Source organism: Acomys minous (genome assembly GCF_964271855.1).
Source record: "Acomys minous genome assembly, chromosome: 12".
NCBI lineage: Eukaryota > Metazoa > Chordata > Mammalia > Rodentia > Muridae > Acomys > Acomys minous.
The window spans coordinates 19,600,459-19,613,591 of record NC_140493.1 but is presented as its reverse complement, the minus strand read 5'-3'; the positions used below and the strand labels follow the sequence as shown (position 1 = coordinate 19,613,591).

General features: G+C 54.1%; 1 protein-coding gene across 2 annotated transcripts in view; it reads right to left on the bottom strand.

Moving 5' to 3' along the window:
• The window catches only part of NFAM1 (NFAT activating protein with ITAM motif 1), a 37,626-nt gene extending 26,626 nt beyond the window's left edge, over nt 1-11,000 (bottom strand). For both annotated transcript variants that reach the window (XM_084748423.1, XM_084748422.1), the window contains exon 1: nt 10,807-11,000. In XM_084748423.1, the coding sequence (XP_084604549.1) occupies nt 10,807-10,886 (80 nt within the window). In that variant the 5' untranslated portion in view covers nt 10,887-11,000. The remainder of the gene's footprint in view (nt 1-10,806) is intronic.
• Between the last annotated feature and the right edge of the window lie 2,133 nt (nt 11,001-13,133).

Below are 13,133 nucleotides of genomic sequence, written 5' to 3'. Positions count from 1 at the left end.
GCCAGCCTCAGGGTTATGGTGGGGACTTCACACTCCCAGCTTAAGTGTCACACCCACAACAGGCCTGTCCTGACCCAGTTTTGTCTATTTACCTGAGGTCCTTCCCTGACTGAACACTGAGGTGGGTGTCACCCTGGAGCGTCAGCTGCTGGCCTGGCCTGGAGGCCTGCAGCTGGGTGTCTGGTTTGTGTGTGAGGGGCAGGTTGGAAGGGTACTCCTCCCCAGGGCCCCACCCCGGCCCCCTGACAGCTGCCTCCTGCTGCTGCCTCCTCCCGCCTGTGTTCAGCCTCCTGACTGGGAAAGACTTAGCCTATTACCCCATGGTTTCTGATTCTTCTCTTTCCAGTTCTGACTCTGTAGCTGCTTAGTCTGATGGCGGGGCTGGGTGGAGTTACCAGCTGAGGTCCAGGACAGGGAACAATTTGCAATCAGAGAACCTCCCAGCAGTCTTCCTCCCCGGTGTACCCAGCTAAACCCCCCTCTGGCTACCCTCCCTTCCTGCTCTCCCAGACACTCACAGATTCAGCCTCACCCCTGCCCTTCCCAATCAAGCAGGGGCTCCCCTCCCGGAGGAGGCCCAGGAAGGAGTCTGAAATCAATTCACAGGGGGCAAGGCAAGCAAGTCATAAAGGACAGAATGTGGAGGGCACATTTCACGCGGAGTTGGGCCCTCGTGTGTCACCTGGTTTCCCTTCTTCTCAACTGGGTTCAAACAGGGTCACCCTAAAACATGCGGCTTCTGATTTGGGGTTACTGTAGCCTACAGTCCCTGATCTTGGAGTAACCCTCTTCACATCCAGGTCCCCTTCCTGAGACGTTGGACGCTGCTGTCCCTTGCACACAAGGCTCAGAGACCAGATGAAGTTTGCCCAAGCAGCACAGCTATCAAGCAAAGATGAGACTGTACTCTGGGTGCCTCTAAATCCTCACCCGCACACACTCGTATTCACAGGGTCTGCCCGGTTCTAAAATGTCTGAGCAAGCAAAACTCAAATGACAGCAATACTCCCTGCTGGACGGTGGTGGCGCACACCTTTAATCCCAGCAACCTGGCAGGCAGAGGCAGGAGGATCTTTGCGAGTTCGAGGCCAGCCTGGTCTACAAAGCGAGTTCTGAGATGGCCAACCAAGGCTGTTGTTACACAGAGAAGTCCTGCTTCAGAAAGAAAGAAAGAAAGAAAGAAAGAAAGAAGGAAAAGAGATCACTTCCCTAAATGTGGGTTATACAGACAGGGCTGGCCACATGGAGGGGTTGAGGGAAAGCAACACTCAGAATTGTTTCTTTAAGCATTAGGGGGAGCTGCTGGCATTGGCCTAGCTCCAGGAAACCCTATGGCCCTATGGAGAGGAAGTGGACCCATGAACCCTCTATGGTCTTGTAATAAGGCTCGGAGTCCTCGGAGAGCAGATGGTGGCCCTTTAAGGAGGAGGCAGATGAGAGGAGTAATCTTGGGAAAACCCGCCTACTGGAGGAGCAGGGGGTAAGTGCTTAAAGTTTCACCTCACCCCCATCTCACCCCAACTCTGCTCCAGCTGCCTGACCTCGGCTGTGAGCTCTGTAGAACCCAGCAGCCCCTCCTGAGCCTTGGCTGGCTCCCAGCTCTGCCTGCAACTCAATCCCTCCCACGGCCCTGTGCGAGCAGTCAGGGCCCAGGCGTGCTGATCAAAGGGATCCACCCTGCCTCAGGTCGATTTTTAAAGGAAAACACTTTGATTTCAAGCTCCAGAAGAAAGTCGTTCCCACGGTCTTTATACGAGGCCTGGGGTTTTGCCCTCCCACCTGTGCTGACAGCTCTCAGAGCTGCGACTCTTGAAAGGACCCTCTAAAGGGTCCTCGGGAAGACTGCCGGCTGCTGGCTTGTCCCCCCCCCCCCCCGCCCGCCCCCCAGTCCCAGCCATGTGCCTGAGTGTGACTCTCAGGACACCCTGCAGGGTATCCTGAGTCATTCCTGACACAGCAGTCACCAAGTGGCTGGTGCATGCGTTGGAAGGCGACCTTTGAACGGTGGGTGTCTTACGGAGGTTTGAGTGCTAATGTTCTCCAAATGGCATGCTTAGACAGGCTGTCATGTCGCTCAACACCTTTGAATCACAGTTGCATACAGATGTGGCGTGGCTACCGGCCCTTTCCACAGCTTGTCCTTGTCCCAATTCTCACATTTCTAGACCCCAGACCCAAGAGCTCAGGATAGCCACGGGGAGACACAAGCCAAGTGAGCATTTGGTCAATTGTTTGGCCTCGATTAAGTTCTCAAGTGTTGACTGGAGTGGCTTCCCTTTGAGCCCCTGGTGAGCGAGACCTGGGTGTCTGCCTTTCCACACATCTGAACCCTCAAAAGAGTATGTGGACCGGCAGAGATGGTAACAGAGCGAAGTGGTGGAGACAGGACCCTTGTCCTTGAATGCAGATGAGAGGAGGACAACCTCACAACCCCAATCCTCCACCCCCCTAACCCCCACCCTGCCCCAGACAGGGTCCTAGGAAGGGAGGGGGCTGAATGACAACAGCTGGAAAATGAAACAATAGAGGGACCATCTCCATGGGTGTAGAAACCCCCAGGACAGGACCCTACCCATCCTGAGAGGGGATGGAAGCTTCTTGAAAAGAGAACCCTTGCACTGGGTCATTGTTCTCTGTACTTGAATTCTTCAGGTCCCTCCTCCCCAACCCCCCCCCCCGCCCCTCCGCATAAGTGCAATCTGCTCACCGTGGAGATCCTGGAAACCACAGGGAAGGATCAAGAAGAAAGGCGGACTTGTCTGCAGTTCCGCCACCCTGACAGAGAAGCTGTGAACATTTTGATGTCTTTCTTTCCCATCTCTTTACCGGGCTGAACTTTGAAGGAAGAAAAGAGTTGTAGGAGGCAGCCGCGTGGGGGAGGGGCGGGCAGGCGGGCAGGAGAGTCTTCAGCGGGAGAAAGCTCTTTGGGTAGAGCTTCCCCACAGGGCGCTGGAAGGGGGGGAGCGGGGAGGGGGGGCACTGAAGAGGAGGTACTGAGAGAAAAGGGTTTGCGGCTGGGATAAGCAGGGCATCGGGGGCTGGAAGAGGTTGGAGAGGCTGGTGGAGGTGGAGGGTGGCTAGGACCCAGGCGTAGCCTCTGGGAGCTTTTCTATTAGAAGGGGAATGTCATTCTGTTTGAGAAAAAGGACAAGAGGATGCCACAGAGTTCCAACCAGTAGACCTGGGGCCACCTCCAACCTCCCATCCGCCAGCATTAGTGATTCATCTGGCTTCTCCTTTCTTCCCTTCCGTCTACTTTTAAAACACAAGCTGGGGGATCGGAGATGTCGCTCAGTTGGCAGAGGGCTTTGCCTAGCATGCGCCAAGCTGCAGCGGGTTCAGTCCCTAGCATGGTACAAGCCAGGTGTGGTAGGACACACCTGTAATCACAGAGCTTGGGTGGTAAAGGCAGAAGGGTCAGAAGTTCAAAGTCATCCTTGAATAGATTACCAAGTTTGAGGCCAGTCCGAGCTCTATGAGACTCTGTCCTTAAAATAAAAATAAAAATAAAAATAACTGCACACTGCCAGGCGCAGTGGCACACACCTTTGATCCCAGCGCTCTGGGGGGGGGGGAGGCAGAGGCAGGTGGATCTCGGTAAGTTTGAGGCCAGCCTGGTCTACAAAGCAAGTCCAGGACAGCCAAGGCTACACAGAGAAACCCTGTCTCGAAAAGCCAAAACAAACAAATAAAACTGCACAAGTTCCCATAGCTATTCCTCAGGCTCCATCCACCACCAGCACCCCAGATGCTGTGCTTGCAGTTACCTTCCTCCACCCCCTCACCCCAGCCTTCCCTCACCACAGCTTCGCAGGCTGCCTCTTAGCATCAGGAGAGCTGCAAAGGCAATGGTGGCTGGGACTGCCACTGTTTCTGGTCTTGACTCCTGACCTGCAGACCCTCTCTCTGAGCCTTCCCTTCCTCCTAGCCCCGCCCCCACACACCTTAGCCCCGCCCCCCCCACCTGCCCGGCTGCCTTTGATATCCCTAGCTTTTCTTATCTCATCCCCTGGCTAGGATCCTAAGATCCTTGGCACAGCCTTACCTGCCCCAGATCGGGCTCAGCTGTGTCCTGAAAGGCAAGGGAGGGTTCTCACTGAGTTCATCCCCCTAAGAGCCAACTGCTGCAGTGAGGCTGTGAGACCAGGGCAGCCTCCTGGTCCCTGAGATTCTTGGCTTGAGAAGGATTAAGAAGAGCACTTGGTTAATCAAAGGCTACACATATTCAGAATGTAGGTCTGTGCCCTCCCTGACTTCGTAAGACTCAGCCTGCATAGTAGAGGCCACCCCTGCCTTGGCTCTGTGTCCTGCTTCCAATAGCTCAGCAGTAGCAGACAGGCTGTGGTACGTGCCATCCTCAGGCAGGGCAAAGGCAGCTGTCCAACCATGTCAAGCACTTCTAAGCACTCTGCAGGGCCACTAGCATCGGGAACAAAGCCCCCAAGCACAGCCACCCATCAAACAGACTCTGTGAAACCAGGGTCCCCCAAGTCCCAGTCGAGAGTCCCCACAGGATGGCTAGGTCAGAGCTGCCCCATCTTGGATCCCTAGCCCCTCATCTGGGACAGGCCCTATACTGACATAGAGCATCAGAGAGAGGATGAGGTCTGGCCTTCCGGAGGCTCTGATGTGGGTGTGCGCAGAGACAGTGACTCCCTGTCCCCTGCAGGAGGTGTGGGAAGACCCCAGCCTGTAAGGTTCCCAAGCCCCAGGCACAGAGGAGAGAGTGGCAAGGGGGAAAATGCTGGGCCCAGAGGAGTCCAGGGGGCAGGGTGTATACTGATCTCACCCTGGGAAGAGAGCACCAAGCTGAACCATTCACTGTGCCTACCTGTGAAGTCTCACACTGACCCCTGAGAGCGGCAGCGGGACGGGATATGACCTCCTGTCCTCCTTAGCAAAAAGTTTGCGTAGAGAGCCCCTGAATACCTCAGCAGCATGGGAAGGGAGGTGGAGAGCGCTCAGGTAACTTGGCCAAGGTCTCTGAGAACTCAGATCCAGGCTGGCCAGGCCATCTGCCAACTTCATCCCCGCCCCTGGCCCCGCCCCCCACCTCCTCGGGCTCACCTGGAGTTTTTCCCTCCCCTTCCTCAGGCCTTAGCAACCACTCCAGCGCCATAATCCTACCACACAGGCACCAGGAGCAGGGGAAGGGCAGCTCCCACGCTCGCTTTCCTGTTTCTCCAACACCCTGCCAACTCCCCACTCACAAGACCCAAGAGGCTTCGTACCAGAGACGAGCATCAGTTCCGAGAGAGTCGGAGCTCTATGTCTAACCAGGATGAACAGCTCGACAGCCCATCGCCTGGGGAAAACAGGGGGAGGAGGAGAGGAATGGGGGGGGGTGGCGGGAGGACAAGAGGGGTGGGGGGGGCTATCGGGGCTGATGCACTGCATTTAGCTGCAGAGGTTACTCCCTTCTGAGCATCCCCTGGGTGCTGAGCACTGGGCTGGGAGGCCCAGGTATAAAGCCACAGGGCTGCCGGTGGTCCCTGCTCGCTCTGTGCACACTCAGCTTCCCGCCACACAGGACGACATGGGAACGTGTGCCCTGGAGCACAATGCACAGGGACGGACATACACACCTGGAGACCGTGCGCATATTCCCAGCCCCACAGCAAGACGCCCCTGCAATGTTCAGCATGACTCCAGAAACTGCACTGTGCTCACTTAGCAGGACACTCTACGGCAGGTGTCCACATGACATTTCAGGCTTGTGGGACATGTTGGTTAGGTCCCAGCTATACTCTGCTGTCACAGATGGTCTATGGACAAAACGCATGTCCGTCCCCCGGGAAAACTCAGTTATGGACTTAGGGATTTGAGCTTGGTATAATTTTCAGGTCACCAGATATTTTTTTATCCCTATCCCTAACCACTTAAGAAATATGAAAACCACTCATAATGCTCAGGCCATATTGAGGGGACCGGGATGGGGGTCTTCTCTAGATTTACTTTAGGGACCATAATCTGCTCCTTCTCAGCAGCAGTGAAAACAAATGTCATTCACCACTCATCAGCTTGGCACTCCTTTATTTGTTTGTTTGTTTGTTTGTTTTTCAAGACAGGGTTTCTCTGTGTAGCCTTGGCTGTCCTGGACTCACTTTGTAGAGCAGGCTGGCCTTGAACTCACAGAGATCCACCTGCCTCTGCCTCCCAAGTGCTGGGATTAAAGGCCTGTGCCACCATGCCCAGCAGCTTGGTACACCTTAAAAGGCATAATGTTGAATCAAAGAGACACACCGCAGAAGAATACATACAGTGGCCAGGCGCTGAGGGGGGGTGGGGTGGGCGGGGAGCAAACCTTTAATCCCAGCACTGGGGAGGGAGAGGCAGCAGGATCTCGGATGTTGAGGCCAGCCTGGTCTACAGAGTGTGATCTAGGACAGCCAAGGCTACACAGAGAAACCCATTGTGCCAAGTTCGAAAGCAGACAATCTAGGCTCATCGGTCCTGCGCTTGCTTAGAGTGTATGAGGCCCTAGTTTTTGCTCTCAGTGCTAAAACAAAACAGGCAAACTAGTCTGTGGGAAGTGGCTCTGTGCTGACAGGAGAGTATGAGCAAATAGGTCCAGCTTTATCCAGCACCATCATGCCCACGCTCCTTCAGAAGAGCAACGCCTCTAAAGGGAGAAAAAGTGTCTGTGGAAGAATGTTCTGGAATGTTCTCTCTCATGCCGCATGTCTTAGGCAGCGCATTTTGGGGGTTTTGTTGTTGTTGTTGTTGGCAGTATTTATTATTCATCCCTGTACTTTCCAGCAGGTGTATCACATCTCACAATTACAATGAAGAAGGCAGCGGGGCCAGGACCTCCCTTGACAGGCATTATAATCTACTGGAACCGGCCTCACATCCCTCTGCTTGGGGAGACTCCCCTCTCCAGTCAAACAGAACCTCTCCATGTTTCTGGTCCCCCAGCCTTTATCCATGCTGTGACAGTGTGCCCCTGCTCTGTTTTCCTCTGAGTCCAGCCCCCAGCCAATGCACTCTCCGGCAGGCAACCTTCCCCCCACACACACACACACTCTCCCTGAGCCCACCTCAGCTCTGCACTGCCTCTCTGCCTCTCCGCAGGCCTCTGCCTCCCAAGCTCTTTATTGGGATTAAACGAAGATGAAAGGCACAGGCTAGTGGTGACAGAGGCTGGAGGGCTAGGAAGGGAGGCAGGAAGCCTTGGCTTGCAGAAAGCGGAGCAACTATTCATGTTTGGGAACAAAGGGAGTGGTGACATCTGAGGCCAGAGAGCACAGTCAGAGGCACACACACACACACACACACACACACACACACACACACACGAGCTCCATCTGGATCCCGCTCCCTGGGACAAGTCTCATGATTTTTACCCAATGGAGACAGTAGGCCTGGAGCTTATTCTCCTCTGTTGCCCGCAGTGTCTAGAGACCTATGGCCTGGGAGGCTCTGCGAGCCACTTCCTCCTCCATGGGCATTTGAGAGAGAAATCAGTAAAGCTCAGAGTTTGAAAACAGTCAAAAGAGAAAAGGCGTTGACATTTGTCAAAGACACTGAGGCCCAGGAAAGGTAAGTGAATTACCCAGGTCACATAACAGTCAAAAGGAGGTGACAATCCCCGCATTTGAAAAACTGAGGCAGGAAGATAGATGGAGAGTTTAAGGCCAGCCAGGGCTAAACATTGACTTCTGGCCAGCCTGGGCTATATAACAAGTTCAAGCTACACATTGAAATCCTGTCTTAAAAAAAAAAGAAAAACAGAAAGAAAGAAGAAGCCGGGCAGTGATGCACCTTTGATCCCAGCACTCAAGAAGCAGAGGCAGGTGGATCTCTGAGTTTGAGGCCAGCCTGGTCTATGGAGTGAGTTCCAGGGTGGGCAGGGCTATACAGAGAAACCCTGTTCTGAAAAACCTAGGGAAAAAAAGAAGGGAAAAAGGAAGGGAGGGAGGGAGGGAGGGAGGGAGGGAGGGTTATCAATAGGGCTCAGTGGGTTAGGCACTTGTGGTTATCCTGGACCTGAGTTCACTCTCACATAAATGTGGAATATGAAAACTGACTCCACTGTGTTGTCCTCACTCTCTGTGTACAACCAGGAAACATGTGAACCACACACATCCACACGGTAATAATAATAAACAAAGGGAGAAAGAGGAAGGAAGCGGAAACGAGGGAGGAGGAAGAGGAGAAGGAGGATGAGGAAGAGGAGAGGAGGAGGAAGGCTCTCAAAGCATCAGGCATGGCCGTGCCAGCCTGGGATTCTAGTCCTCAGGAGGAAGCTGAGGCAGGAGGAAGGCGTTTTTCATAAACCAGAGAGAGGGGGGAGGGAGATATCACTAAAGCCTGAGACAGGGTGTGGAAGAGGAGCAGAAGCTGTGAGAGGCAAGAGGCTGGACCAAAAAATGGGGCTGTGTGTTCCTCTGACGGCCCCCACCCCCCTGGGAGCCAGGGAGCAGGCTTTCCCCTCTCATGCAAGAGCAGGAAGAACTTCTCTGTGGCAGAGGGTTTGTTGCAATACACGGCAAGAAAAAAAAGAAAAAAAAATTCTGTTTTTGTTTGTAGCTCATCCTCTTTCAAAACAGCTTCCCCGAAGCTGCAGTCGCTTGGCCAGCAAAGCCTCCTCTAACTCAGAGCCTTGGCATAGGGAGGGAAGAGCCATACAGAGACAAGACTGGAACGCGAGGGACGCTGAGTTAAAATGGCTATGTGGAAATTCTTTTTTGGGGGCCAGGAATGAGAGTTGTTGAGACAGCATCTTACTCTGTGGCCCAAGCTAATCTGGAACTAATTGCAATCCTCCTGCCTTGGCCTCCCAATTCTCATAATTACAGGCACTGGCCACAATCTCTCGCTTAGGTGATCAGTTCAAACACAGTGTCAGCAACAGGTCCGTTCTGTCTATTGGCTGTCTTTACATAGGTCTGGGGTGGGCAGAGTGGGGCACACAACATTAAAGGAGACAGGCCACAGGGTTGTACCTCTGCCTCTTTTCTTTCTTTCTTTCTTTTGGTTTTCTTAGACAGGGTTTCTCTGTGTAGCCTTGCCTGTCCTGAACTTGCTTTGTAGACCAGGCTGGCCTCGAACCCACAGTAATCCACTTGCCTCTGCCTCCTGAGTGCTGAGATTAAAGGCGTGCACCACCATGCCCAGCTCCAGTGTAAATTTTTCTATGAAGACTGTTCTTTGCAAAGAAAGGAACAACAGAGCCAACAAAACCCACTGGGCAGGGTTTGGGCTGAGCCAAGGCTAAGGTTGAAGCTGACCCTGGCCTGCAGCCTAATCTCTGACTTTTCTGCTGCCTGACATCAGATGTGTTGACAGACCACCCTGTGCTTGCGTCCCTGCCAGTGAAACGATGCCTAGGGCGCTCAGTGTTGGGCCTAGGCAAAGGTTCAATAAACGCTAGTTCCTGACTGTCAGAATACTTGTCTGTGATATCAATGAAAAGGGGGATATGACACAATTGGGGTAGAAACAACTCCTTGTCACCCCATGAAAGCCAAAATGGCACTGGGCAGAGGCCTCAGTGGGTAAAGTGCCTGCGACACAAGTGTAAGGACCTGAGTTCGAATCCCTGGAATTCACATAAAGCACGGTAGCCTGTGTCTCTAATCCTGTTGTTCCTGCCACAAGATGGGAGGCAGAGACAGAATCCTTGGAGGTTTGCAGGCCAGCTAGCCTGCAATGACAAACAATACACAGCAGTGAGAAAGAAAGAAAGAAAGAAAGAAAGAAAGAAAGAAAGAAAGAAAGAGAGAGAGAAACAATCTCAAGCAAGGTGGAAAACTAGGATGAACACCTAAGGCTGACCTCTGACCCTTGTACACTAGCCACGGCACAGATACACTTACAAAATAAATACACAGAAGAAAGAGCACTCGGCCTCCACAGTACAGCGGCCATGGCTCAGCCATGGGCTAGCTGCTAGCCAGGCCTGAGCAAGGACGCAGAATGCCTGACAGACGTTACCCAGCACTGCCAGGGACTGGTGCTAGCTGTCCTGAGAAAGATACCCTTGGAGGTACACTGGCCTGGACAAACTCTCCCCTACCCCACAGCCTGCTTTGGATCCAGACCTCCCAGTTTTCGAGGGAGCCTGGTACCAGGAAAGGGCAACAGAGATTTCCTGGTCATAAAATCCTTGGCCTCACAGCACAGTGGTGGTGCACACTTTTCATCTCAGCACTAGAGAGGCAGAGGCAAGTGGATCTCTGAGTTGGAGGCTAGCCTGCTCTACAGAGGGAATTCTAGGATATTCAGGACTACATAGAGAAACCCTGTTGGGGGGAAAAAATCCTTAGCCTCTGGCTGTATTTTAGGAAGTGAGAAGGGTGGCCTTCTCTAGTGGCCTTAACAGCACCGTGTCCCAAGGCGCCATGCTCTGGCTGGATACTGTCCTGTCGTTCTTTCTATGGTTAACCACCAACACCACCCAGGGCAGCTCTGCCACCTGCAGATTCAACATAATGGCTCTACCATAGCCGTGGTATAAGTGCAGTCTCTGCCACAAGACTCCACACCCGACCTCAAAACACAGCAGCCACCCTCCTTGTTTAAGGACCAGGAGGCCCAAGCTATGCTGTCAAGCTGTTAACGCTGGGGTGAAGGCACCGCACTGTCCCTCACCCCCTTCAAACGCCACCTTGGAAAGGCATTAGCTAAACCTCCTCTCAGTCCCCCAAAGGCTTCCCTCGTGAAGTCTACGGCGGTGTTCAAATGCAACCAGCAAATCCCCAGAGGCAGGTCCCGAGAATTAGCTGCTACTGCCTGGATGAAAGTCCCTCTGATGTACACGCGCAAGAGGACGATGCGGATGCGGAGAGGAGACAGACTTGCCTGCTAGCTGCAGGGTCCAGGGCACCAGCAGCAAACGGAGGAGCCACCAGGCTGGGAGGCGGCTGGGAGAGTGCAGGCATCCTTCCCGGACCCCGCACCACAGAGGCCAGCTTTCCATGGGACACTTGATCAAAGCAAGTCCCTCCTTCCTCTTTAGTTCACTGGAGACTATGGCCCCTGCCGACAGCCACAGTTCCTTTTTGTGTCCCCATAAGTTCCTCTTCTGGATGGGCAGTTCCCTTCTATAACACTCACTGACTTCACTCTGAAACAGTGGGAGCAGCCGTCGTGGGGGGCGGGGCTCCAGCAGATGAGGAGGGCCAGCCTGGGACTCCAACGTGTCCAAACCACACAGTAGGAAAAGAGCGTGGGACCTCGGCCTCCCCAGGGCAACTCCTGTCCTCCTCAGCCCCCTTGCAGTGGAGGACCCTGTCCAGGAAGCTGTGGTGGTCTAAAACCCTGTAAATGACCACAATTCCACCTGCTCAGGGGTTCCTGCAATCCCCTGATAAGGTGTCCTGAAGAATGGGGGGTTCAGGAGGGCATGGGAGTGGCAGGAGCCTAGCAAAGGGGCAGGGGTGAGGTAGAACACGGCCAGACAACAGGGCTGAAGGGCCAGAGCACACCTAACACCTCCGGCCGCCTTTTTGTAGGAGCCCTTGGGAGAAACTCCTCCTGATCCACCGCAACTGTCCCTACTCCTCCTGGTGGCCTCCCTAACCTGAAGTCACCCCCATCTTCCCCCAAAAATGAAACACAGGCACTGACTACTTCCTCATCAGCTCTTCTCTCATGGCCCCCATCTTTTTAAAGGCACCAGCACAGGGCTAGTGGTGGCCTACTGCCTGGCCCCAATCCTTAGCACACTCTAGGGAGAAATCTTGAAGTCCTGGGGTCCTATATTTGCCTGTGTTACCTGAGTGGTAGGGATTGAGTGGGGGGGTGGGGGGAGGCGCAGGAAACCAGCAGGAGGGAGCCTGAGGGCTGGACCTGCTGAGCACGGACCTTCAACCTTCGTCATTAATACCACAAACCCAAAAGAGCCCCAAATAGCACCAACTCACCATTGAGAAAGTTCAGCGCGAAGAGGTAAAGCAATTTGCCCACAATACCGGAAGGCCTGTGGGGGAACGAACTGGAAAGCCAGACAGATTTATACTTGAATTTTCTTTGTCACTTCTGCCACCATGGTGGAGGATGGCTGATGTCCCCCCACGGGGCTTGTGTCAGTGTCTTGCCTAAATCCCTTCCCCTTGGCTCCGCACATTAACAGTAAAAGCTGCGGGGAATCCAGGAGCAGGAACCCCAGCAGCCATAGGCTACCCACCCGCTGAGGAAGACATATGTATAGAAGAAAATGCAGCACGTGGAGGGGCGGGCCAGGTCCCAGGCGGTATTGGCTGTTGATCCATCAAGGTGATACATGATCCCGGGTGTCACAGCGAAGCACGGGTAATCTGCTTCATGCCGCTCCCCAGCTCCTGCGGGGAGCACGAGCACGTTGTCTAAGCACTCCCGGTACCATGGTGATAGACGTCATGTTAATGCCTCCGAGCACAGAGGGAACATTTTAAAGGCATCGGTCTGTGCCTCCCTGTGTCTCCTCATGACTTGGCACCAGGAGGAGCCTGAGTGCCAGGCAGCATGACACAGAGCCCAGCTTCTCCAGGACTGAGGCTGTCCCCATGCCTGCCCAGGTGCCAGCTCGCGGCTCCTGCCTGCCTGTGCTTGGCACTGCTTGGCATCCCAGGCAGATAGGCATTCGGGTCCCTCATAGCATATCTATACCTAAGCTACAGGCAGTGAGGCATCGTGGGACCCTGCTGCACACCTAACAAGCCTGTCTCCTGCAGGTCTTCAGCTCTACAGACTTTATGCCTGGTACAGGAAGTGAGTTACCCAGAGGCCAAGTGCTACCTGGTCCAAGTCAAGCTGATGAGCACAGCTGTGATTGCGGAGGTGGAGGCCGAAGCCCTGGATCATTATGGGGCTCCTGAGCTGCTGGGAAGAGGCATGGGCAGGCCTGGGAAGAGGAGCCCCTCTGGCCAGGTGACAACATAAAGGGAATTCACCCAGGGCACACTCAGAAACCAAAAGCTTGCCCCAACTTTCCAGCTCCCTGTCCCCCAGTGCTACATGCAGCTGTCCAGCTGAGCCCCATTCAGGTCATTGGTTTTGCCTGTCCTGTGCGCTGGGCACAGAATGAAGGTCCTCAAGGTCGGAGGAGAAAGACAAGAAAGAAGTGAGACTTCACAGCCTTTGAGCTTAACTTTGTAGATGAGGTTGCCAGGGGACGGCACCTCTCAGCCACGGTTTGAGTCTAGCGA